The sequence below is a fragment of the Callionymus lyra genome, chromosome 9, assembly GCF_982586985.1.
Source record: "Callionymus lyra chromosome 9, fCalLyr1.hap1.1, whole genome shotgun sequence".
Classification (NCBI taxonomy): domain Eukaryota; kingdom Metazoa; phylum Chordata; class Actinopteri; order Syngnathiformes; family Callionymidae; genus Callionymus; species Callionymus lyra.
Window position 1 is genome coordinate 12426448 of NC_141826.1, and position 16501 is coordinate 12442948.

At 37.5% G+C, this 16501-nt stretch overlaps 1 protein-coding gene across 2 annotated transcripts in view; it reads left to right on the forward strand.

The window, feature by feature from the left end:
- nlgn3a (neuroligin 3a) overlaps positions 1–16501 on the forward strand; it is a 207340-nt gene that overhangs the window by 61184 nt on the left and 129655 nt on the right. For both annotated transcript variants that reach the window (XM_087799797.1, XM_087799798.1), the window contains one exon: positions 13823–13972. In XM_087799797.1, coding sequence (XP_087655923.1) covers positions 13823–13972 — 150 coding nt within the window. The remainder of the gene's footprint in view (positions 1–13822; positions 13973–16501) is intronic.

Below are 16501 nucleotides of genomic sequence, written 5' to 3' on the forward strand. Positions count from 1 at the left end.
CCGTGTTTGAGCATTTAGCGTTGATGCTTTATTATTTGATCGGCCCTAATATGTCCATCTTGCTCAATGTTGTCAAAAATAGGCTTGAATCTGCAGCACATGAATGATTTGTCATTCGTCCATAGACGTGTGAGGGATATTTCAGCTTGTTAGCTTGCAGCTATTTGCTAATGCTTGCAGTTTGCACTTTCAAGTAAACAAGGATCTGAAAGAATTTTGAAAGCAGAACAAAAAAAAAGCCATGACACAAATGAAAAAAATGTACCTTTAGTGTACAATATCTCTTGCATTATATCAATTTGAGACATTTATCAAACATATTCCATAGAAAAACATATTAATAACAACTTCCGCACAGGAACACAAGTATGAATATGTTTTTCCTGCATTGAGTTGAATTTTCAAAAAACTATTTCAAGTCCCAAAATGTCCAACACTCAATTATCGTGAGTGCTCTTTTCTTATACAGCCACTCAGGGAGGCATACCCTTCTCATAATGGTTGGTTTTGCCTCGGGACCCAGTTGAAAACGTGAAATACGAGCAAGTGGAAAGGTCAATTGTGACGGTGGATGAATTCAAATATCAAATGTAGATAAAAGGCCAACCTTCGCAGAGTAAAGTGTCTTCATATGAGCAATGACATCCATAAGGTGTGAAGTGTTTAGAAGTGAAACACTGGAATAAATAAATCCGGTTTGGGCTCATGGTGGAACGGGTGGAAGGGAAGCTAGTGCTAAGTAGTGGGAAAAATATGTGAAAGATGATCAGGATACGAAAGAAAACCCTTTTAGGATGGGTATTATGGTTTCATTTGGTACTACTACGTGTCTGGTAATTAAAAAAAGGTGCCGGGTCTTTACTGGTGCTAAAACCCGGCACCTTTACTAAAACTGTGCTTAAAGAATGAGACACATTGGTATTTTTTTGCAGTTTTTCTGCAAAAAGATGATCATGTTAACCTCTGAAGTGAAGGGAGTAACTCTTTTGAACTATAAAGATCGCTGTCTAAGACTTAAACGATGTTTGCTACGTGCATCAATTTGGCAAATGAACTTAATAGCATCCATACTTAAAGTAGATTACACATAAACAACATTAAGATACTCACCCAAAGATGAACGACTGCCACTATCATCGTCATCATCATAATCCGTAATTTCTACGACACCAGCAGACTCCGTCTTGCAGGCTATCAAAGACGGTGCACTTCTCGGCTTTCAAAACAACACTATGTGTCAACGGTAGTTTCATCAAATTTAAAGTTACTTCCCTTGAGCAGTATCACATTTAAACATGTGTTTCTGGTTGCTTACTCTGGTCAAGTGCAGCAAGACTTTTGACTGTTTAGATATTCAGATAGAAATGCTAATTCTAATGTTTTTATCCATGCAGCTAAGTGACGGGCAGATTTGATAGCTTCAAAATGTTCTATGCAGTAGTATAGATTACAGCTGTTCACTGTGTTACTTTATAGCTTGCAGTGTAATGTCCCATTACTTTTGGATATTATTACTGAACATCTTGTTGCTGCTCTCAAGTCAATCTTGGCATTTAATATCAGAAGGCTAGCAATCTTATAAGCAATGGTAGTAAGTAGGGCTGAAACAATTACGTTATTTTTAAAATGGATCGTTGAATCATCACAAGCAAAATGTATTGGTTTGAATTTACATTTTATAAGTGTATCATGTCTTTTAAGAGGGACTGACATAAGGGTTTTAACTTAAATGCATTTAGTCTGACGAAGAGAGTGTGTTTAGAATCCTACTTGATGTATGTTTTACTGAGCTACGGAAGTTACGTACATAAATTTACTGCTTTCATCTAAGGAAGGCCACGAGATTAGTTTTTGTATAGTCCTACGTAATGGTTAATTGTGTGACGTAACTACGACTAAGCTTCTTCTTGTTACTCTTAACAACGCTACCATTATTGTACTGCCTCAACCTCAACTGATGACTCGTGTTCCCTGACCAGAAAACTGAATATCCGTAGCAACCAGCAATTTCAGGGTTAAATCCAAACAGAGCCCTTTCTGCGAAAGAAGCAGATGTGTTACTCATGTTTATTTGATTGGATTTTTAATTATTTAAATAACAAGTTTCCTCATAAAAAGGACAGAGGTTTACTTTTTGTACGAAGCAGCCTATCAGCAGCAGGAGTTTATTTTTTTGTTAATTATCATCTACTACATAGCAACCTCAATTTAAGAAATAAACGTTGTTTGCAGCCTTAGTAGTTAGATGTAATTAAAGACTGTTTTTGTATAATGTGCATTAACAAACAAACAGCGCTAACTCCAACTATCAAGAAGTATATTTGTTCTAAAATAGTTTATCTATAGCAAGCTTGACATGATGTCAAATGACTATATATTTAATAAACTGTTACCAACCATAGTGAGGCCATAATTATGACCTGTTAGCAGTACAAAAAACCACACCAACCGACAAGTGACTGTTGCAGACATTGAGTGTTGTATTTTTATTTTTAATGAGGACCCTCTTGTAGAAGATCCACCTGCCAAACTCGCCGCACAAGACATGATGCTGTGGCACCACCGCAGCACCTGCTGTAGAATACCAGCGTGAAATGTTGGAACCCCGTCCAAATAGCATTAAGCCTGCAGCTCCATTTTCTTGAATACACTTGCATACATTTCCCCGTTGCCTGGATTCCCTTTGAGAAAATCCACACGTCACTATGTATGTAGGCCTCGGTCCGTTCAAAATTGCTGACAAGTCCTGATCCCTTTGTCTGGCAAGTCTTAACATGCGAACACAGGTCTCCAAGCTGTTGTGCAAGACCATCCCGGCTGAAAATGTGACAAGTCTATTCTTTCCAGACCGCGACTAATGCTATTTAGAGAAGCATCCACTGTCGCAGCACAATACAGTCCCTGCAGAATTTCTGCCCCAGCACCGTAACTAATGCATGTGTGACAGCAACAGTCATCAATCCCTAAACATGATACACAAGATTTCCATTGTTTTGCGGGATGTACCCCTTTTTTCAAGGATCACTACGACAGGAACCCTCCGACTATCTCTGCTCACACAGCTTTAAGAGATGTCTACCTTTGAAATCCTTTTTAAAACTGCGTCACTGATCGTACAAGAGTCCGATTCTCAAGGTCCACTTGCATAACCGTGATGTCACAGGATTTTGCACATGGAACAAAAATGGACTTTGTATTCCAGTCAGAGCGCGTCTAACTCTTTACTAATGCACCTCTCATCCTCATATGCTCATTTATTAGAGAGAGAGCTGCTGTCTTGTCTGCTTTCTCCAACCCCACTCCCCCCTCCGCCCCCCACTTCTAAGTCTGCTCATCCCAACATTTCCGGGGCCGTCTCGGTTGGAACTCTGTCTGTCCTGGACTAATTCCCTCCCACTATGTTTGAACTGCTCCTCGACATTAGATCACTGCCAAGTCTTTTCAAAAAGTCTTACGCTGATATCATAAGACATGACCTTCAAGCATTTTGGAGTGCAATGCAAATTATTTAAAGTTTAAGAAGTTAGGAAAGAGCAGCTCTTTTCCCTTGAGAGTAATCGTGTAATAGACATTGATTTGGACTTGAGCTACTTCAAAGGACTGACAACTTTCTGTGGCTGCTGCTGTGGCCAAAATAAATAGAATGCATCCGATCACGCAACCATATAACCGTCATTGGGCGTTTTTCCTAGATTCTATCATTCTTAAGGACTTAAGAAGGCTCTTAGCGATATCTTCAGCGAAGAAGGAACAATATTATACAGGTGCTTCCGAGACACTTAACTGCCTTCCTTGGAGAACCTCAAGATCAAGCCTAAGAAGCTTTGTAAGAAGCTCTTAGTAGACTTTTGCAACGTCTTTCCTTAGAGTACATACCTGTACCTCCTTGTTCCTTAGTATCTATTGGAGGCCACAGGTTTACTTATGTGTAGTTGTTAGAAAGCTCATACATTTAATATATTTTATTTGGTTATTTGGCACAAATACTGTTAAGTTATTGTGTGTTTTCTCATTTCCTTTTAAAATTCTTTCGCCCCTGAATGCATCATTTGTGTACGGCAATCGGTGAAGCAAAAAGTATTCCAGTCTCTTATGCATATTTTATCTAGTTATTTTAAGATTTATTGCGGTATATAATGAAAAATGGTTTATTGTTGGATTAATTAGACTCACAAAAATGATTTAATGTTAAACGGTTCCCTCCTTTTTATTCTTGGTTCAGCTTGGATGCAGCAGACTACCATACAGCAATGGGCGTCAAGGAAGAATTGTGGGATTGATTTCTTTGGGATCTGATAAGCACAAGAAATACACCTAAACTTATCGTCACTTAACCATCAGAATCTCCCTTGATCTCCAAACTCTTTATCATAAAAAATGTTTTTGTTTTTAAAAATATATCATTAGAATGGCCGATATATATGTTTTGTCATTGCTGATGTTAGGGTGATACAAAATCAAATGCAGAAAATGTCTAGAATGTATAGAACATGTCCCATTGATTTCATTTTAGAAACAGTTGTGGCTAAATCAACTTGAAAATATGAACTTTTGAACTAGAAATATACACACTCACAATTAAATCACATAAGGTTTATAGTATCTTAACAATTTTAATAGAAAGTATGATATGTATCCAAGAATTTCATGAATGAACCAGCTTTGCATCCACGCTACTCGTGTCAGAAGAGGCAGGTCAAGATTGTGTCGAGGAATGTAAAAAAGGATCCAAAAGGGTCAAGCAGAGATGTCGAGGAGTAATCTTTGCGCCACTCGAGCCGTTTGTCGCTGCTGCCTCTGTTTTCTTGCTTTGATGAAATATTGATGTTCTTATGTCTTTCCGCCAGTTCTGCATGTTCAGACTCTTATCAGTCAAACATGCTTGTGCACATAAGTGAGTGTCACAGAAAACACACACACACACAAACATGGATGGCTGAAGGCAGCTGGTGTCCAAGCCACCAACACGAAAGACGATCATGCCAGGATGAGATCCATCCTGCAAACCCCTCAGCATGTTTGAGGCAGTCTCTGCGTGGAACAGATCGTTCTTCCACATAATCCCTTCTCTATATTCCTCTAGATTATTCTCTCTGAAGCTGGTCCTTACTACTTACCAACCACTTGTCCTTACTCATACTTGGGGTGGTCAGATGTTGGTCCTTATCAAACAACTTTCCAATAGAAAACTTTAAGAACAGTTAAACGTGTTTTTTTTAAGCATTCAATTATCGATTTATCAAGCATTTATGCCTTCACTCTATCATGGGACAGGTTGAGATAAGAACTGCTGCTTGTAAAGGTTTTTATTGGTTGTCAGTGAGTTATTACTGCTACTGTTCTCATGCTGTAAAGAAAAATATAAAAATAAACATAAAATAAAACTTCATAGAGAGACTGCATACATATGTTTGTGAATCAACTTTTTATAGTTATACAATGTTATTGTCCATGGGTAAAATCAATAATATTAAAAAACTCAAATTTAACTTGCATAAAAACCTTTGGTGCTGTAGCTATGAATACTAAGTGTGTGCTAGGTTTAAATGAAGTCTTTTGAATTTAATCAATTATATTTTACTAGTAAAATCTGCCCTTTTTTCAAGCCTGTTTTGTCTTCAATTCTAGACAAGACCAGACTAGACTTTAGACTAGTCTTTCTTGTATTGTCATTGCACAGAAAACCTTTAAAAAACACATCTGAGTGAATGTATATATAAAAAGTGTAATTTAAGTATTGATAAGTTAAAAATAGTACAATATAGTATAAATAGAATAAATAAATGTTCTGTTTAATTCTGTTAATATAAGCTCATCAATAGCCACACAATAAACCTATTATTCGATTGAGTGCAAATCATCAGACAAAACTCAGGTTATGACAAAAATGTACATAGTTGATTTTGTTGTGCAATATTGGCTCATGTGGATATGTAGGTACATCAACATCAAGCATGTAAAATATTCTCGATAATTTTTTGAATAAATACACGTTTATGTAATTTTGAATGGATCATTTTGACTTGTTAATTTTATAAAAAGCTTGCTGAGAAAGTTTTAGCAGCTTTTCTATAAACTTTTAAAAGAAGTATTGAATGCGAGTCTTACCATCGTTATAATGACAGCCACTCATATCTGTGGATAAAACTTTTATTCAAGGAGAGTTTGTATTTAGTGACAGAAGCCAAGGAGAGAAGAGGCAGGTGTTTCCCGGGGGCCAGTTTTAATGAACTAAGCTAGCATAAATAAAGGTAGATGTATATCAGTCGTACATCAGTGGCGACAGATTTAAATACAGAGTGCACAGGTGGAAATGGATATAAATAGCAATACATTTGCTAACACTTTAAAAAAGGTTGGCAAACCGGCAGATATTTCTTTCGACGTTTCTTTCTCTTAGCAATCTGCATTTTCTATGTTCTGCTTTAGATCTAATGTAACCCTGAGGGAACGTCCTTTCCTACCCATGTCTATTCCAAGCAGGTCTTTGCCCAGCTCTGTATTCCTGCTGTCGTCTTACATATACACTTTCGCACCGGTTGACATTAACACACAAACACATTTCTCCGGGTGAATGAAGTCACCTTCACACAAAGGTCATTACATATGCCGTAGCCGTGTCCGGGTTCGAGTTGGAGGAACACGCGTCTCTCTCACTCGCCTAACCTATCAAAGTAGATCGTAGAAATGTCAAGTGTTCTCAGCAGAACTGTGAAGTTATCAAGTGTAAGGTGCCCTCCTTCCGAACAACCCATCCTTCCCGACCATGTGCCAACTCTGCAACTCAACTTGCTTAAAATAGCAACAGCTGCGCGAAGGTTGTTTTTTTCGTTCTCTAGATCATCTTTTGGTAGGTCAATCCAATATCATTTGTTTTCTCCACTCAAGGGCTCGGACACAGCCGGTCCATTTGCAAATGCATCAAGGGAATATTAATAAAACTGACTGTGACATTCAGAGTTCTGCCACTATGAAACGACCGCATGAGTCGATGCATAATTCTTCGTAATTAAACCAGCTGTTTTTGCGAGATACAATAAACATGAGCTGTAATAAACTTGTCCGGATACGGACAGTTAAGCACAGCTCAACACGACTCCTCAAGTAGGTTGGCTGTCGTGTCACATCACAGCATTATCAACCACTTCAGTGACGCACACTGACAGCATCCATGTTTTACTCCCGTGTTGACACAGAGGACGACACACACACATGGTTTGCCGTATGCTTTGCCTCGGTGTCCAGATTGTTTGATTCATTTGGGCAAGGGGTCAATAGTTGAAGGCTGTTAAAGATATGTTTGAAATGTTGAAGTCTTCCTCTACAAGATCCAGTAAGTCCCTCATCATGACCATGTTTTGAACTTATTACTTCATAAGGTTCTCCCCCCGTATCAAATCACACCCCGCTTTTTATACTCAACGAGTCCCTTGGAGGTGGACACTTCTGGGGGCTGATGAGGCGTGGTGTCAAACCTCGATGCTTCCAATCAGAGCAGAGACCAACAAGATTTAGTCTCCAGAAAGTGTTTTCAGTGGGCGGGGCTTAAGATACTTTTCTCATATACAGTGAAGAAAATAAGTATTTGAACACCCTGCTATTTTGCAAGTTCTCCCACTTAGAAATCATGGAGGGGTCTGAAATGTTCATGGTAGGTGCATGTCCACTGTGTGAGAGATAATCTAAGAAAGAAAAATCCAGAAAACACAATCTATGATTTTTTAACAATTTATTCGTGTGATACAGCTGAAAATAAGTATTTGAACACCTGTCTATCAGCTAGAATTTTGACCCTCAAAGACCTGTTAGTCCGCCTTTAAAAGTCCTCCTCCACTCCACTGTATTATCCTGAATCAGATGGACCTGTGTGAGGTGGTTAGCTGCATAAAGACACCCCATACAATCAGTAAGACCCAAACATTCAGCATGGCTAAGAGCAAAGAGCTGTCCAAAGACATCAGAGACAAAATTGTACAACTCCACAAGGCTGGAAAGGGCTACGGAGAAATTGCCAAGCAGCTTGGTGAAAAAAGGTCCACTGTTGGAGCAATCATTAGAAAATGGAAGAAGCTTAACATGACGGTCAATCTCAATCGGAGTGGAGCCCCATGCAAGATATCACCTCGTGGGGTCTCAATGATGCTAAGAAAGGTGAGGAATCAGCCCAGAACTACACGGCAGGACTTGGTCAATGACCTGAAAAGAGCTGGGACCACCGTTTCCATGGTCACTGATGGTAATGCACTAAGACGTCATGGTTTGAAATCATGCATGGCACGGAAGGTTCCCCTGCTTAAACCAGCACATGTTAAGGCCCGTCTTAAGTTTGCCAATGACCATTTGGATGATCCAGAGGAGTCATGGGAGAAAGTTTTGTGGTCAAATGAGACCAAAATGGACCTTTTTGGTCATAATTCCACTAAGCGTGTTTGGAGGAAGAAGAATGATGCGTACCATCCCAACAACACCATCCCTACTGTGAAGCATGGGGGTGGTAGCATCATGCTTTGGGGGTGTTTTTCTGCTCATGGGACAGGACGACTGTACTGTATTAAGGAGAGGATGACTGCAGCCATGTATTGTGAGATTTTGGGGAACAACCTCTTTCCCTCAGTCAGATCATTGAAGATGAGTCGTGGCTGGATCTTCCAACATGACAATGACCCAAAGCACACAGCCAGGAAAACCAAGTAGTGGCTTCATAAGAAGCATATCAAGGTTCTGGAGTGGCCTAGCCAGTCTCCTGACCTAAATCCAATTGAAAATCTTTGGAGGGAGCTGAAACTCTGTGTTTCTCAGCGACAGCCCAGAAACCTGACTGATCTAGAGAAGATCTGTGTGGAGGAGTGGGCCAAAATCCCTCCTGCAGTCTGTGCAAACCTGGTGAAGAACTACAGAACGTTTGACCTCTGTAATTGCAAACAAAGGCTACTCTACCAAATATTAACGTTGGTGTTCAAATACTTATTTTCAGCTGTATCACATGAATAAATTGTTAAAAAATCATAGATTTTGATTTCTGGATTTTTCTTTTTAGATTATCTCTCACACAGTGGACATGCACCTACCATGAACATTTCAGACCCCTCCACGATGTCTAAGTGGGAGAACTTGCAAAATAGCAGGGTGTTCAAATATAAATATAATATTTTATGATATATATATTATTATAGAGTTTTGGACAAACATACAAATACTGATGTGTAAAATAGAGGTCCAAGATAAAGATATACTTATATTAACCTATTGGTTGCCCTTTAATTTGACACGTTTATTTAATAAAAGAGCAATTATAATTTTTAATTACACATTTTTAATATCGGAAGCTGATTTCAGCAAAAACGCTTTTGTCCCCCTTTACCATAAAATGTATTTCCTTCAACATGAGTTGAAAGTTTGTTGACATCACTATATCATTATGAACATTACATTACTTTGATTTACAGCCAACCATCTGATACGGCACGTAAAATGTCTTATCAGGCCGCATTCGGCCCTCGGGCCTTTAAACATAAATACACGTTTTGTGTGATTAATGGTTGACGTATTAAATCTGATTTCTTGTAGAGCAGCCTGTTGAATGGCAAAGTTAAACACTAAACAGCTTCTTAAAGGGTCGTGGCTGCACTTAACTCGTCAATCAATCACTTGTTTTGTCCAGCTGTGGACTGTCAGCTGTCACTTTATGTTTCACCAGCTACTTTAAAGTTTCAAAGAGAGGGAAGTATATACTTATAAATCTGATATGGTTCTTTGAGTGCTTGGCATGTATTTTATTGATCCAGTGTCAGTAGTCTTTGAACCTGAAGTTATTAAATGCATATGGTGAGCCTTGAGACGTACACTGACAGTTTTAGGTTGAGTTTGAGGCAAAGACTTGTGAAGTAAGAAACAACATTCAATTGTTCAATTCTCCTGCTTGATAAATCCACTTTGCATCTCTAAAGACAGTTGGAAACAAAACAACCAAAATCATGAAAATGTAATATATGAATTTGTTTGGAGTCTTGTATCAAAACTTGTTTATTCAAGTTTGTCTTTTTTATCACTGTTTATTCTGCATTATTTATCCTGCCATGATTTAATCATATTTTGTTCATCATTCCTTTTTTATTTGCTCTATCAGTGCATGCTGTTCCTATGCAATCTGTGTATTATTAATACAATATCTTCTTCTACAGGGAATGCAGTACGTTGGCATTAATTGTACTTCAATAAGGACCATAGAATAGTTAAAAAGAAAAAGGGGATCAATTTTATATGTTGGTAGAAATGGTTAGATTCATACCAGTTGAATTTTATAGATACCAAACAAACTGGTAATACATTGATCATGATGCATGAGGCCTCATGAAACATCTGTATAATGAAGACACTGTATCATGATACTTTTATTTTGAAATGCCACTAGATGGCCCCCCTCAGTTTCAAATTAATAAGTAGATTATAGCCTATGTTTATACATTTAGAGAGAGCCATGTTGTACCCTTGTAGCCTTTCAAAAATAAAGACACTGTATCATGATACATTGATCATGAAATAGCTGATGAGGTGTCATGATACAGTGGCTCACGTTCATAACTCAGTAGGTGGTGCTGTTACAAAATGATAACATTGAGCTAGTGGTTCGTAGCCAAATACGATAAAAGCAGAGAGTGCCATCTAGTGGTCTTTAAATGTGAAGACAGTGTATCATGATACAACATCATCAGCAATCAGCTGTTTCATTAAACACCATTATTATGGTCCTTTATTACTAACCATAAGCAGGTGTTATTCTATAATATCTGATCTGCAGTAGGTCAGGTAACCAGGTTCCTTGTGATATCAATCGACGCCAAGGATGTCATCTGCGTTATTCTTACCTTCTTTCTGTTAGCAAAACATTATTTCAGTATTATTTCAGTAAAATGTTCAGGGTGTGGTGACAATGGGACAAATTCCGGATCTTGCTGGTTTACAGGATCATCATCTGGATCTAGAAGGGTTTTGAAGGATTTCACCCAATCTTTTGTGACCCTAAAACTAACAATACAAACAAAAACTTAAAGTCCTGAAACTAAGTAAAGATTTTGATGTGTTTAGTCGTTGATTTGTTGCTTTGTATAAATTCTCTTTTGTGTTTATTTTGACACATATAAAGATAGCAGGAAGCAAAATTAATGGCCAAAGGTGCCATCTAATGGTAAATAGGTCTCAAGTTCAAATTTGGTTTCAGGCAACTCTAAAGTTGGATTTTATCATTCTTTATTGTTTCCAAGTCCAAAATCAGTGAAACCTGTCCACCTGCCTCTTTCACCAAATAACTGTGAAAGGCTTTTTTGTAAAACCCCTTGACTTTTTAAAGGGAGCAACTGCTAGAAATCAAATGAAATAAGAACATGCAGAGCCACAAACGCTATTTTCATTTCCAATCCCTCACAAATGCAAGTGATGGAGTTCATGTTTACTGCTTGAAAGAGCCAATTTAGTGCCCTAAATGCTGTGCCGGCTGAATGTACGAAGATGTTTGTATTAGTCAGAGGAACGGAAAAGTCAAAAGGTAATAAAAACCCTGTTCATTATTGATTTAATGTATATATATTGTGTATGGATTTGGACATTTGAAGAAATTGTTTTTTTTTAGATTTTGAGGATTTCTCTTGGCTACCCTCCAAGACGAGATATGTCAAATTAGCAATAGCACTTTGTTCATCTTTATTTGCAGTCGATGCTTTTTTTGAAACGTGTTGCATGTTTTGATTCATAAAAAAATGTGTATTGATGTTTACTTTTCTCTATTAACAATGGAGGATTACAAAACAACGTGTAGACAGCAGGGCTTTGATGTATAAGAGTTTATAAGAAAACGTCCTTCGATATTACAATTTCTTTTATCCTCGTAATTATTTTTGACATTAAATTCCCCAGACATGTTAACGTAGTCATCTCATGATGTCAACATGAGACTCCTCCCACCTCCGACCGTGTCAATGAGTAGATTATGGCGAAGAGTCGCATCAGTATCACACTCCCATAGGGATTTAACCGTTGTCATGGAAACATGATGAGAATCAACAAAAGAGGTGACTGATAACACCGACATGACTAATCTCCTTTTCTTATTTCTGCCCCTGTTTTTTCCCTCTTTGCCATTCTCTCTATGTATCTGTGGCCCATTTGTCTGAGCAGTTTGTGTCGGAGATCACTCCGTTCTCTCCAGCTCCATTTTTCTCTCCCGACTGTACTTTTCATGCTTTCGTACCTCATGCATCTCCTCCTTCTCTTGTCTGAGATAAGCGTGTGCATAAAGAATTGTCGGTTATAAATCATATTTTCTGTGTATAGCCTACCCAGATACCAGTCGGATAAAGAACCACCTCAAAGACGAGCATATTGTATTGGAGTTATTGCTTTCAAACATAACAGGGCAATGAATAACCAAGAGACCACCACAAAGAAAGTGTGATTCGAGGCTCGGCTGTGCTGATGGGGTTACCGTAAAGGAAAAATCTGTCCCATACAAAATACACAATAGTCGCGCACGAGTGTTCTGCATGCTAATTTGATGGGATGCATGAGTAATGCCAGCAGATTATACCAAATGTGGTTGTACATGATGCAGCATAGACGTTTTTGAAACAACACATTTGAAGCCCATTACTCCTAAATATACGTTTTATCATTCACGTCAAGTTAATTAGGTTAATTTCTTGTATATTTATTTTGTTGTTTTTTTACTCATCTCTCACCGTAGAAAGAAAAAAGAGAGGCTAGAAAGGGGGGAAATGGTAAATGGGGTAAGGAGAAAAGACGGTTCATCAGTGGCGAGTCTTGGAGTAAAAAGGAAGGGATAGAAAATATAAAGAAAGCAGACATATAAATAAATAGTCATTATATTATATATATTAACATAATAGCTCAGGCAACATGAATTGGCTATTGATATCATTGGACATCATTTTTTTTATGTCAATAATATTTTTGGAAATGTCCAGCGACCTCATCTCAGGTTATCAAAAAGAGGAAAGTACATCGGTTCTACTATTACAGGAATGGGGCTGGAGAAACAACAATCGCCCATTTACACACAACGACAACACAAAGCTGCCTGAATCAAACAACCTTGAATGTCTAAATTAAGTTTTTACCATGAATTTATGTTTTGGACCTTTTTAGTCAGCTTTGTCTAATGGTTGTATTAAAATAGTGATGATTTAGAAAATCATACCACAAATTGGTTCAAAAAACGTATCTAGTCACCTTATAAATGCATTTCAAGAGAAATCAATTCTTCATTCACCCTTTAGTTTACATCACATTTTTTACAGTACTCATTTCTTTCTTTTTCTTGAGGCAGAAAAGGTGTAGCATTTCTGCTGACATGCAAAGACACAAATGTGGGCCATCGTAGTTTCTCAGTGGAACATTTACAAGATATCAAAATAGACCTGGATTGTATTTTAAAGTTAGTTCCTACCCTCCCTACCGCTTTCAAACCCAATAATTTGTCTTCCTGATCGTCCTATTTTCCTTTGTTTTGTTATTTATCTCTTGTTTTTTTTCGGAGGGATCCTGCATCCTGGAAGACAAATATTATATTATATTTAATAATAGTTGGCCTGATGTTCATTAAAAAGTATCCTCGACAATCTGGACATTCATCATGTTTCCCGTCAAGACTAGATTCACTATCTTCCATTCCCATTAAGGGTTTCCTCACGCTGGTATCTGGGAGGTGATTATCGGCTTGTTTCTGCCTACGAGTGTCTGAATCTGAGCTGAGCTACAGGAGTGGGCGTAAGAAAAAGACGCGAATGTGTTAATGATGGCCCTCTTTCAGACATACGAGACACCGGCGCCAAACCTGTGATGGTGTACATCCACGGAGGGTCCTACATGGAGGGCACCGGCAACATGATCGATGGGAGTGTTTTGGCAAGCTACGGAAACGTCATCGTGATCACGCTCAACTACCGTGTCGGAGTTCTCGGTGAGTCCCATTTTTTTTGCTTTTTCAAGGACATTTTCCGCAGTTTTACATTATTTCCTGAATACCACCTCGCAGATACGAATGTAGCAGAAAGTCTCCTGCGTTTAAAAAAGTATCGACTCTGCTTGCTGTTGACTTCGGGAATACGCCGAGGAAAATGTTGCGATGAAAAATGACTTAAAGAAAAGGACGGAGTGGAGGGGAACAGTCTGTGAGGACGAACGCTTCTCTGTCTGACTTGGTTTTTTTTGGTGGCAGATTCACTCACGCAGCTGAATCCTCTTTCAGATGCCTGTTTGGGTAGGAAGGGCTGGAGTGGCATAGGAAGAGAGATAGAAGCAGAGCGAGCTCCATGGAAACAGCTGCAGCAACACAAAATGGAGTTTGTTAGAACACTACGGTCTTTGTACCTATGCCATCCATCTCTTTGACGCAGCTGATTTCTTTGCGTTTCACTTTTTTTTAACGGTGTGTCTACCACATCAAAGGCTTAACATATTTAATGAATGATGATTATTTTATAGTCTTTTTTTTGCCAGTTTATATCAAAGATAATCCGAGCAATTTTAATCAACGGTTGGATTCTCATCAAAATGGAAACGTACGCTTGTATTTTATTGAAAATTGACTCATTAATGGCAAGAGAATAAAGAGTATTATGTCATGTTTTGGATCAGATCTTTTCAGGCTGTTGCTCCTAAGCTTTGGAACGATCTTCCTCTCTCTTTACGCTTGATGGATCTACTGACTCCTTTAAGAAACACCTTAAGACGTTTCTATTTGTTCAGGCTTTTCCTTGAATTTCTCAAACTCCTGTGTTGTTCTCAGTATTATCTTGATCTTTAAAGTATGTACTTTTTTTGAGTATTGTTTTGATTGTTTAAGCGCTTTGTGACCCTGGTCTCGAAAAGCGCTATATAAATAAATATTACTTACTTACTTGCTTACTTAAAAAAAAATGACTCTATTAATGTGTCATAGAGAAAATTCCATCCACTTCAATGATGAATGGAAAAAAGTTAAAATTAAAAGACAATGTCAAAGGTTAATCAAGTGTATTAAAATGTTCTTCTTTCTTTGATTGGACACGGAGGTTTTGAAGCATGTGTAGGAGATTGTGTTGCTCATTAAAAGTTATGCCTTTGAAGGTAAAATGTTGAAACGGAGGGTTGTTCATGAGGGTTTAAACTGAACAGGGCTTTCATTTACATTTTTCTTTCCCCCTGTTGCTCTATTTAATGACGATGTTGTATAAACTCCTTAGTTTTGAACACATTTCTGTATTCACAAAAGTGTGTGGGTCTGATGTTAGTCCACGGCACATCGGATACATCAGTGGGAGGTGAATGTCTTTGTAAAATTGAAAAAAAAAAAAAAAGGTCACACAATGGCATGTTTTTGCTTCAAATATTTCATGTATTAAATACATCTTCAATTGTTGAATTAGTGTCAAAGGCGTACCCTTATACAGTATATACAGATTTTACTGTGCGTCTTTGTTCAGAATTTTGGACTGAGAAAATATATATATTTTTTATTGTTGGGTGATGTTCTCTAACTCATACTTTGGCATTAAATCTAATTAGAAGAGTTTTGTCACCCAGTTCAAAGGAATATTTAGAGCCGAAATACAAGGTGTTTAATTTTCACAAAAAAAATAGTTTTGAACCAAATAACACCAAAAGTTTAGGTGTGAATTCAGATTGTTTAAGGGCCTTACAATTGTAAAAATGAGTTGTGGAAATCATTTGTATTTAATTTGTTTTAAATGTGGTTAAAATATAATTGCTATTGGACATATTTCAATTTTCATGGGGGCCTTCTGCTCCCCTTTATGACACCCTAGAATTAACAACTGGGGCTGGAATTTGGGAATATTTCTTGTGAATTATTTTATATATATGGTTTAAATTGCATCAAAATTTAATGGGTTTAATTTTTTTGGAATACTTTTATTGTGGAATACTTTATATATTTGGCTAATTGTATTTTTTTTCCAGCCTTAACGCCCCCTTACAATGAAAATAAAGAGCTTAAATTCTGAAAATATGTATTGTGTTTTATCTCATACATATGGTTTAAACTTAATAAAAATTTGACATTTAAAAAATGTTGTTGGGGTTCTTATGCACACCTTTACCCTGGAAATATTTCTTGTGAATAATATTTTATGTGTTTTAAATTCCGTCAAATTTGAAATTCATTTTGGAAATTTACCCATTTGTTTATTAATATATATGTATATGAATTAAATTTCATTAAAATTGGACATATTTTAGTTTTCATAGGGTTCCTCTGATCCCCTTTAATCCCTCGTCGTTAAACATAAGGAGCTTAAATTCTGGTATATGTTTCTCGTGTTTTATGTGATATATATGGTTTGCATTTAGTAAAAAAATGGACATATTTTCATTTTCATGGGGGTCTTCTGTTGCCCCACTTTTGCCCCCTTTCTCTTGACCTAATCGAGTTGCCCTCCCCCCTAAGACCTTCACTGAGAGGTGCAGAAAATAATGCTGCATTTGTTCT